This window comes from Oscarella lobularis, chromosome 12, assembly GCF_947507565.1.
Source record: "Oscarella lobularis chromosome 12, ooOscLobu1.1, whole genome shotgun sequence".
In the NCBI taxonomy this organism is placed as follows: domain Eukaryota; kingdom Metazoa; phylum Porifera; class Homoscleromorpha; order Homosclerophorida; family Oscarellidae; genus Oscarella; species Oscarella lobularis.
In genome coordinates, this window is record NC_089186.1 from 1,811,784 (window position 1) to 1,820,810 (window position 9,027).

Here is a 9,027-nt window from a genome sequence, read left to right on the forward strand (position 1 = left end):
AAGTGCTTAGCTCGGTTTTTATTTTAAATAGGCAAGAGAATTAATTAATATTACTCTAGGCCTTTCGTGATAGTATCTCTTGTACTAACGCAATAAGAAGGGCACTTTCGTGACTATAGGCAAGCCCTTGGGCGCACGTAACGGCATCGGACGTGTACTGGGCGGCCAAATCCCGAGTCCTCTGCAGTCCATCACTCTACATACAAACGATATACTGTACACGATGCACTAATAAGTGAAGAAATCCAACTTTACATTTTTTACTGCGTCCCAAGCTTTTTCGACGTCATTCGGTTGACTAAATCGTCGCAGTATTAGACTATCTAGTTCGGGATACTGCGACAGAAAAAAATTATTATAACCAATAGATACTACACTAGTAGTGTTACCGTTTCTGAAGCGAATAAGACGGGCGCCGTTGCAAGTCCTAGTTTCAAGTCGGCCGCTACGGGTTTTCCTAGTATATCGGACGTCGAAACGAAGTCGAGCATGTCGTCAACGAGCTAAGGCACAAACGAAATAACCCACCCTTAGTAGAATGCATAAGATGTTCACACCATAATACTGTACGTAGAAATTTGGGGGGTTTAGATATTGACAAAGAACCACTGCCTATGCTACCCTCTCTGAGTATCTCTACCTGGAAAGCGATTCCTAGATTTCTTCCGTATTGATACGCTAGATCGGAAACGCTTTGACTTGTTCCGGCGAGCAGTGCCACCTACATGCATGACAGTGTCTTTCCCTGGCCCGTTCTCACTCGTCTCTATGACTGTGTCGTACCGCCTGACAGCTCAATGCTAATAGGCTGGCCGTTTTTCTAAACGTCTTTTCCATGTAGTGAGCGAAACGATCGGCGGTCGTCTCTCGCGTTCCCAACTGCATCACTTCTCCTGAAATTTTTAATTAAAAAATATTAATATAATTAACTAAGCATCGTTTTCCTTTGTACCTTTAACGAGACTGTCCAGAACGTGAGCAAGCAATTCTACTACGAAGGGATTTCCTATTCGCGATAGCGCAATCGACGATCTCGCCAAAATGTAGTCCCCAGAAAATACAGACTATAAATAAATAAATAAATAAATAAAATAACGTGCGCCTTGGGACCATCTCTCTATCTATCTACTTTCTTTGTGCCCCACACTAGGTGAGACACTGGTTGGCCTCGACGAGTCTGTGCTTGATCAATGACGTCATCGTGAACCAGGGTGGCCGTGTGGATCATTTCGGAGACCATGGCAACGGTGAGCTGCTCTTCGGTCACCTCACTTTGAAGCGGAAAGATAATAACCGATTTATTAATTTATTTACTAATTAAACCTGTTTGATTTTAGTTGAGTTTTGTTGCACGCTCTCGCCATGAGAAGGGCAACGAGAGGGCGGAATAGCTTCCCTTGTTTTTTGAAGTAGTATTGACTGGCGTGCTTAAGACCGGGCAAGCGACATACATCCAATTCCTTTAGGAGAGATCAAAAGGTATAGAATTAAAAATTTAAAAAGCATTGATCTGATCTGTATTTACAGTTTCAATTTAAATTCGAGTATTATTAATTCATACGTCATAATCATTCAAAAAAATAAAGGTAAATCATAATCATTTTCGATTCAAAAACGCTGACTAAGGATTTTTTTTATAAAGTCTCTTGCATCAGACGTCTAATGTAATTAGTTCCCCCCCGGAATACCTTTCCTATTCTCTCTGTTACTCGTTCTAGATCTTTTCTGACTATTTCCTTGGCGTTGAATTGTGCCGAATTCGCCTGCGAAAACATCGACCTAGCCAGCGAAAAATTGATCCAGCTTCGTATGTCGAGAGCATTGAGAATTCGCTCCTGCGAAACTGACCGGCTGGTTGTGAAGAGCGCCGAAAGCGTACGCCGTCTCATAAACGAGCAGAAATCACGCCCGTTTTTAGGGGCGACCCACTTGTCCTAACGCGCGCGCACGCGACTACAACACGCCGCATCGCGTCCGGGACCCGATCGAAATTCACACCGCGACCACAGAAGAAAAAAACGCCGCCTTTTCGACGACTCGAGCGTCTCGAACTGGCACAATAGTACGCCTATCGTGCGCTCTCGCGCGCCGGACGATCGAATATTCGCCTAGGAGGGGAGATCGCGCGACGCCGCCTCCCCATCGCTTCGCTCAACGCGCTTCGAGCGAACCCATGGAGCCGAACGAACGTCCCCAAACGCCCTACTCGTGGCCGAACGGTGCGCGCAAACCGCGGGGGGGCCCCTCCGCAAAACGAAACCCGATCTAATTTAAAAAAAATCCGCAGGGACGTATCCCGTCTACGGAAGTGGCCTTCTTCCGTCGCCGTACATGATGGCTCCCCCGTCGCCGCTCTCCGCTCCCAGTCATCTATCCCCGTATCTATTTTCTCCGCATCCGGGTAGCGATTGGTGGTCGCGTCACTACATGCCGCCGCCGCCGCCGCCGCCGCCGCCACCGCATATTCACTCGAGTTACTATGGAAACGGTGCTAGTGGAATTCCCTGGGCACCTCCCCCGCTTCTCGCTGCGCCTCCCTCAATGAATCCTTATAGTCAATTACCTCCTCCTCCTCCTCCTCCTTGGATCAATCCCCCTCCTGTACATATGCCACATCAACATCAAGAGAATAATGTAGAAGATGATGATAATGACAAAGACGTCGTCGCCGCCGCCGTTTCTCCCGCCGTTCCAACCCCCGCGTCCCCGTCCTCCGTCCCGTCGATCGACAACGACAACGACAACGACGCGTCCTACGTTCCCCCGTCGATGACGACGGCAACGCCAGCGACGACGACGTCGAAGCTTCAACGCAATAACGTCGTCGCACCCGCATCGGCGACGTCGCCGTCGATTCTCCCGAAGAAGCGACGCAGCAAAGTCGTCGATCGAAAAACAATCGAACTTCCGCTCGCCTTGGGCTGGCGTCGTCAAGTGCGCCGTCGCGAACCCGTCGTCGTCGAGGGAACGTCGTCGTCGTCGTCGTCGCCGGCAAAAACGGAGGTCGTCTACGTGGCGCCGTGCGGCAAACGCCTTCGCTCCTACGCGGCAATCGACGACTACATCAACGCTCACGATCTCGCCGATCGACTCGCGTTGGAGAACTTCAGCTTCAGCGCGAAACTTCTCGTCGGCGACGTCGTCGACGCCGTCGCGGCGGCGGCGAACGAACGACGACGTCAAACAATAGATGCGACGGGAATTCTATCATCGTCGTCATTGGGATCTCGTATCGTGACGTTTCCGTATTCGTCTTCCGCTTTCGGCGACGTCGTCATGACGTGCGAGTTCTTCGCGACGTTTCGCGGATTTCTTCGTCTCGTCGCTCCGTCGTCGTCGTCGTCGTCGTCGCTTGACGTCGATTTTCTTCTGCGACGCGACGTCGTCGTCGACGCGTGTCGTCGTCTCTTGACGATTCTCATCGACGAGCGCGACGAGCCGATTCGGACGCAGTGCAACGGGATCGTGCGCGGCGACGATGTCGACGCGAGAACGTTGTCCGAGATTTTGAGATTGGTTCTCGTCGCCGCCGCGGAGTCGACGGCTATCGTCGTCGATTTGACCCTTTTGATGCGCGAGTCGTTTTTCGCTTTGGACGTCGGCGTGCGAGCGACGATCGTCGCGTTTCTCGTCAACGAGGTGATGGGGTCCAAGGCGTTTGGCGTGCACTTGGAACGGCATCAGGAGCGCGTGCACGCGTTGAGGAAGGAGAAGTGGAGCGTGGAGTGCGATTTGAGACGGTTGAAGGGGATGCTCGACGGCGAGGGCGGCGATGACGAGGAGCGACGGGGAACGGCGGCGGCGGCGGCGGCGAGCGACGAGGAGAGCGACGGCGACGGCGACGGGAACGTCGGGAATAATCATCTGCACACGGTATGACGAAGTAGATATTGAAGTAGTTCTTAGAAGCTCAGTTTCGAAATCCTGAGCTTTAATTATTCTCCGCTTTTAACTAACTCGTAGTCTTTTCTGCGTAGAACGCTGTCGATCGAGCGGAAACGAAGAAAGAGATTTCAAAATTGACAGCCGTAACGCATTATTTGAGATCTAAATTCAATATCATTCTATTACATTTTTTACGTTCTTCCAGTTGAAGTCCCAGTGCCAGGAGAAACTTCACGTTGCCATGAAAACGCTGAGATCATTGTCGTTGGGCGAAGATCGTCACGGTCGTCGTTACTGGTGTCTCCCGCACTGCAGCAGCACGGGAGTTTTCGTAGAAGAAACGGAGCGCCAGAGAAATACAAAGGTATACACACACATAGGAGGACTCAATTATGTATTCATAAGATAAGAGACACTGAACGTCGTCCTTACAGGAGAACCACTTTAAGAAATCGTCGAAAGTCGAGACGTCGTCGCCTATCCAAGGTTTCCCTTTTAGACTATTTTATAATATCTCGATTTTCTGAATTTTTTTAGAAGGATGGTGGCTGATTAGCGATGCGGATCAATTGGCAGCCGTGGCCAAGTCGCTGAATCGAAAGTGAACGAATACGCACGTGGTAAATATTTTTTATTTTCTTCTTCTTCTTCTCAGGGACTTTCGCGAGAAAGAACTCTATAAGAATCTCACTGAGAAAGTCGATCGATTCTCGTCTAGAAAGAAAGGTAAATCAAAAACGCGCGTTTTGAATTTTTTCGGGACGGAACGCCGTCGTTTCTCCGAAAGGTTTCCGCATAAATAATCTTCCCTCGGAGCCCGTCGATTTCTCATCGGAAACCGATCGGGAGTACGAGCAGCTTTTGGAGGATATAACCAACTTAGAGGAGAGACTACTATCCGCCAGTCTACAGTCGAAAGTGCGACAAAAAGAAAAGAAAAAATCCGAGAGTCCAAATCATTTTTTCTCTTAGGGTTGGACTCCTTTTAGTCGAGAAACGGACGGCGAGGACGACAGCAATTGTGAGATTGAGAGGGGTTTTAGGTGTAGGTGTTTTCCTTATGCGTTCTACTGCAGACTCGTCGTTGGAAATCGCCTCGCGACGGCTCATTCAAATCGAACAGGCGACCGAGCGTCGATATCTGAAGCCGCCTCTTCAAGAAACGTTGGGCGGGAGAGCAAATGAAGAAAAAATCAATAAATAGAAGGCGTTTGTGTTTTTAGAAAACAGCTGACGTCTCGAATGCTCGCCGGCGGAACGGGCCAATCGCAGGAGAACGACGACGACGACGACGACAACGTCGGAATGTGAATCGAAGCTTTAGTGTATAGAGAGATTTTTTTAATTAAAGTTTGATTGCAGCGCTGCTTGCGACGACGACGACGTGCCGTCGGTTTCCGAGGGTCTGCTCCTTTGGCGAGCTGCCGTCAGTCGAGCGACGTCGCCGTCTCAACTCCAGGTCTGCTTGAGTCATTTAGAGAAGTCGATATCGTGGGAGAAGTCCATTATGAAAGTGGTCAGTTTTCCGAGAACGTGTGGGGGGGATATGGTATATGACCAAAGAGTTTTTTTAATAGTTTTGCCAAGTCTGTTGTAAGGGAGACAACGAGGCTCTGCTCTTGCTCTGCGACGGTTGCGATCGAGGCGTGCACGCCTACTGCTGCAAAGTATGACGTCAGAATTTTCGAGATGTGTATATCGTTCTAGAGTCTCTCTCTCTCTCTCTCTACCTCAGCCCAAGTTGTCCGGAATACCTGAAGGCGATTGGTATTGTCACAGTTGCGTAAGAAATGTGCGTTCATAGTCAGCGCTTCTCCTTGTACTGGGGAATATTAGTCAGACGTCTCTATGCCACTGACACGCCCTTCTATACGTGCATTTCTAAACGCTTTCTTTCTATCTTCCTAAGGTTGCTGACGAGAATCGATGCTGTCTGTGCTCTGGTAGTAGCACGACGGGAAAAATCATTTCGTGCGGTCAGTGTCCGAGAACGTTTCACATGCGCTGTCTCGATCCGCCTATGAGCCGGTAGGGAGACTCCGTGAAACCCCCCCAGAGTACAACGTACCTTTATAGAATTCCTAAGGAAGATTGGTGCTGTCCAGTGTGCGTCAAAGTGAGTTTGAGTCTTTATTAGGATACCCCCAAGTTCGCACGTCCTCCTTTCGTACGTAGCTGATCGAGTCGTGCAGCAAGATCTCTTCCCCCTCGAAGAGACAGCGAAATGGAGGCGATGACGACGAGGAGGACGAGGACGACGTCGTCAGTTCGTGCCTATCGATTCTTCAGGATCTCGAACGCCAGCCGCAGAGCTGGCCTTTTCTCATTCCCGTCAACAAGAAGCAGGTAACGCATAGCGATGATTATAGCGCCTACAGTGCAGCATTGTTTTCCCCTATGCATGATGATAACAGGCGCTATTGTCTGTTGTTAGATACTTTAGCAGCACGCTATATTTGATTCGATTTATCGAAATAGTTACGTCCAAGTGCTCGCAGTGTCCGAAACTACGAGGATGTCCGTAATTTTCTGTTGTTGGATACCCAGGCTCCCTTTTTTTTTATTTGATTTTCACCTCGAACTACTTCTAGCTGGTTACGTCGAAGTGTCCGGAACTGTAGCGATTCCGACTATTTTCTGTTGTTAGATACTCCCTTTTCTATTCAATTTGCGCCTCGAACTATTTCTCATTGCTAGGCGGTATCCTTTTGAATGGATCTGCTTGCAAATGATTGACATGGTTACGTCCAAGTGCCTGCGGTGTCCGAAACTGCAGGCTTTCCGCTATTTTTTGTTGTTAGAAACAATTAGATCACACGCACTACTATAGAGTTGCGGGCCTGCATGCGTCGAATTTTTTCTGCTATTCAGGTTCCTTCCTATTACGACATCATCGAAAATCCTATGGATTTTCAAACGATTCGGGCGAAGCTGAAGGATGGGAGGTAGGCGCCCTGCATTTGACTATAAGCAATGACGACTGATTGCGTGCGTGCATCTAGTTATTCGCGTAAGGACGCCTTCGCTAACGACGTGCGACTCGTCTTCGCAAACTGTCGCACGTTCAACGAAGACGACTCGGAGGTGCTAGAGCTCGTTTCTCATTGTTTTTATGCTGATTTTTCTCTGCATGCGTCAAGGTTGGCATAGCTGGACTCCTCCTAAGCAAATATTTCGAAAGGCGATGGAAGTGCAATTAGGAGCGCACGCGCGCTTTTCTTACATCCGGTATACCTCTAAGAATTAATTGCAGAGAATAGTTTCCGCTCAAAAAAAGGACATGTTGTTTTTTTTCTTCGGAGATTTTATCCGGACCCAAGTTTTATTTATTTTCGACGCTCCTTTGGCGTGGCTCGACGTTCCCGCACGCCCGCGCGTCTAATTAGAATACCAGGTAGCAAAAAAATGCATTTTCCGCGCGAGCGTAGTTCTAGGCGCGTCGTAGGTGCGCACAATGGTGTGCTCACAGCTTGACGCGCGCGAGTCGGCGGTACAGATAATGACTCGACCTTATAGGCGTTCCTTTCGCACCCGGCAGCTTTGGAACAGAGCCACCAAATGGCACCGTCCTGCACTTGAGCAGTTTCTAATTTCATCGCTGGCACGCGGTCTACTTGGCAAGGAGCCGACACGTGCTGGGCGGTTTGATGGGTGGGATAACACGCAGTTTTCCAAACATGGTAAGTCGCTTCTCATTGGCTAGTCGGCGACATTCCCCGGACTGGAGACATCTAAAAGAGGTGAGACGAGTGAGAATTGCACAGTCTGCCACGATCATCGCCTTCATCCAGTTCAATCCAGTTCACAATGATCGTCGTCGTTGCTCTGCTTCTTCTCGTCGCCGTCGCGGCGGGCGCTCCCGCCCGTGCAATATCTGCACCAGCATCTGCACACCCGCTCGTTGCAGCTGCTTCGTGCGACGAGCCAACAACGCGTCGCTACACGATCGGAGCCAACGAACAATGCCGCGTTCACCGAAACGTCGACGTCTGTTCCGGACAGTGTTTCTCCGAAAGCGTTCCCCGTCTTCGCGCTCACAGCTCGGGCCCGTTCGCCGAAGTGAATCTGGCGGAGAATTGCAAGTGCTGCAGCATGGTCGCGAGTCGATTCGAGCTCTTGCACCTCGATTGCAATCGCACGCCGCCGCGAATCGTCTCCAATCGCGATCTCTTTCGAATGCAACTCGACGGGAGCAATCCCGATTGGAAAGGCGTGCATCACTTTCGAATCGAACACGCGACCAAGTGCGCTTGCAGGAAAACGGCGGGATGCGCGTAGAAGATACTTGAAACACGTCAGTTCCCTTTGCTGGTGTTAGATTACCATTGACAGGTGTCAACGAACACTTCAATGCCCACATTGACCTATTAATTAAGTTTTGTTCAATCAATTGATTATACATTGTAGTGTGTACTGTGCTTTTTGCTTGTGTGTGTGTGTGTAGTAATTGATCAAATACAATCATTGCAAAAAACTTTCAATGACGTCACTTGTGCCGCGTTTCGACTACTGACGTCACCGTTATACCAATACCCGTATAAGCGATGGGGAAGAAACGAAAAGCGGTCGACGGAGCCGAAGCGAAGGCAGCAGCGCCCGCCGAACCGCCGAAAAAGCAACCAAAGAAATCCGAAAAGTCGTCGAAAGAGAGCGCTGACCGCGAGAAACTTCAGGCGCTCGTAAACGCCTTCTCAACGGAACAAACGGAACGCTACGAGTTCTATCGGCGCTCCGCTTTTCCCAAAGCGGCCGTCAAGCGTCTAATGCAGACGGTCGCCGGCGTTACCGTGCCGCCGAACGCCGTCATCGCCATGGCCGGCATGGCGAAGGTGTTCGTCGGCGAAATCGTCGAAGAGGCGCTCGACATTCGCGAGAAGTCGGAAAGTCGGGGTCCGGTCGAACCGCGACATCTGCGCGAGGCAATGAGACGCTTGAAAAATCGCGGCGCCATGCCCAGTACGCGATTCGAAAAGAAGCCGTTCGGTTGACTACAGGTACACTGGACTTTTTTTGATTGATCTGTTGGCATGGTCACATTGCCCTACTGTACATTTATAATTTTCTCTCTCTCTATTATAAATGCTTCGTAGTGTACTGTGCTCTAATGAGGTTAACTAAGTGGAGGGTGAATATTTACAGTAA

At 49.8% G+C, this 9,027-nt stretch overlaps 3 protein-coding genes across 5 annotated transcripts; 2 read left to right on the forward strand and 1 right to left on the reverse strand.

The window, feature by feature from the left end:
• Positions 1-17: 17 nt before the first annotated feature.
• On the reverse strand, positions 18-2,310 carry LOC136193785 (all trans-polyprenyl-diphosphate synthase PDSS1-like). Its single transcript, XM_065982763.1, has 10 exons — positions 1,849-2,310; positions 1,689-1,779; positions 1,324-1,460; positions 1,130-1,271; positions 953-1,064; positions 784-893; positions 641-721; positions 390-503; positions 256-336; positions 18-196 (listed from the first exon to the last, which is right to left on the reverse strand). The coding sequence occupies exons 1-10, from the start codon at positions 1,887-1,889 to the stop codon at positions 56-58; spliced, it is 1,050 nt and encodes a 349-aa protein (XP_065838835.1). The 5' UTR covers positions 1,890-2,310; the 3' UTR covers positions 18-55.
• Positions 1,970-7,242, forward strand: LOC136193775 (bromodomain adjacent to zinc finger domain protein 2-like). Of its 3 annotated transcripts, XM_065982747.1 has the most exons (21): positions 1,970-2,062; positions 2,113-2,219; positions 2,288-3,873; positions 3,978-4,028; positions 4,091-4,249; positions 4,320-4,371; positions 4,423-4,486; positions 4,541-4,611; positions 4,673-4,803; positions 4,858-4,906; positions 4,962-5,049; positions 5,109-5,192; positions 5,248-5,401; positions 5,463-5,552; positions 5,621-5,677; positions 5,795-5,913; positions 5,962-6,001; positions 6,061-6,231; positions 6,757-6,830; positions 6,888-6,969; positions 7,026-7,242. In XM_065982747.1, the coding sequence occupies exons 2-21, from the start codon at positions 2,174-2,176 to the stop codon at positions 7,083-7,085; spliced, it is 3,228 nt and encodes a 1,075-aa protein (XP_065838819.1). In that variant the 5' UTR covers positions 1,970-2,062; positions 2,113-2,173; the 3' UTR covers positions 7,086-7,242. The 3 variants fall into 3 exon arrangements, with proteins under 3 accessions (XP_065838819.1, XP_065838820.1, XP_065838818.1); XM_065982748.1 differs by having other exon boundaries at positions 1,975-2,219; positions 4,426-4,486; XM_065982746.1 differs by having other exon boundaries at positions 1,976-2,219.
• Positions 7,243-8,414: 1,172 nt separating this feature from the next.
• Positions 8,415-9,027, forward strand: LOC136193790 (transcription initiation factor TFIID subunit 11-like). Its single transcript, XM_065982778.1, has one exon. It carries the CDS (start codon positions 8,430-8,432, stop codon positions 8,871-8,873), a length of 444 nt encoding a protein of 147 aa, XP_065838850.1. The 5' UTR covers positions 8,415-8,429; the 3' UTR covers positions 8,874-9,027.

Coding starts and splice junctions, on each gene's coding strand:
- LOC136193785 (XM_065982763.1), bottom strand. CDS start 1,889: ATGAGACGGCGTACGCTTTCGGCGCTCTTCACAACCAGCCG. Junction 1,780..1,848: donor GCGCTCTTCACAACCAGCCG/GTCAGTTTCGCA, acceptor TTCGCTGGCTAG/GTCGATGTTTTCGCAGGCGA. Junction 722..783: donor TAGCATTGAGCTGTCAGGCG/GTACGACACAGT, acceptor TCATGCATGTAG/GTGGCACTGCTCGCCGGAAC.
- LOC136193775 (XM_065982747.1), top strand. CDS start 2,174: ATGGAGCCGAACGAACGTCCCCAAACGCCCTACTCGTGGCCGAACG. Junction 4,250..4,319: donor AGCGCCAGAGAAATACAAAG/GTATACACACAC, acceptor TCGTCCTTACAG/GAGAACCACTTTAAGAAATC. Junction 5,914..5,961: donor CTCGATCCGCCTATGAGCCG/GTAGGGAGACTC, acceptor GTACCTTTATAG/AATTCCTAAGGAAGATTGGT.
- LOC136193790 (XM_065982778.1), top strand. CDS start 8,430: ATGGGGAAGAAACGAAAAGCGGTCGACGGAGCCGAAGCGAAGGCAGCA.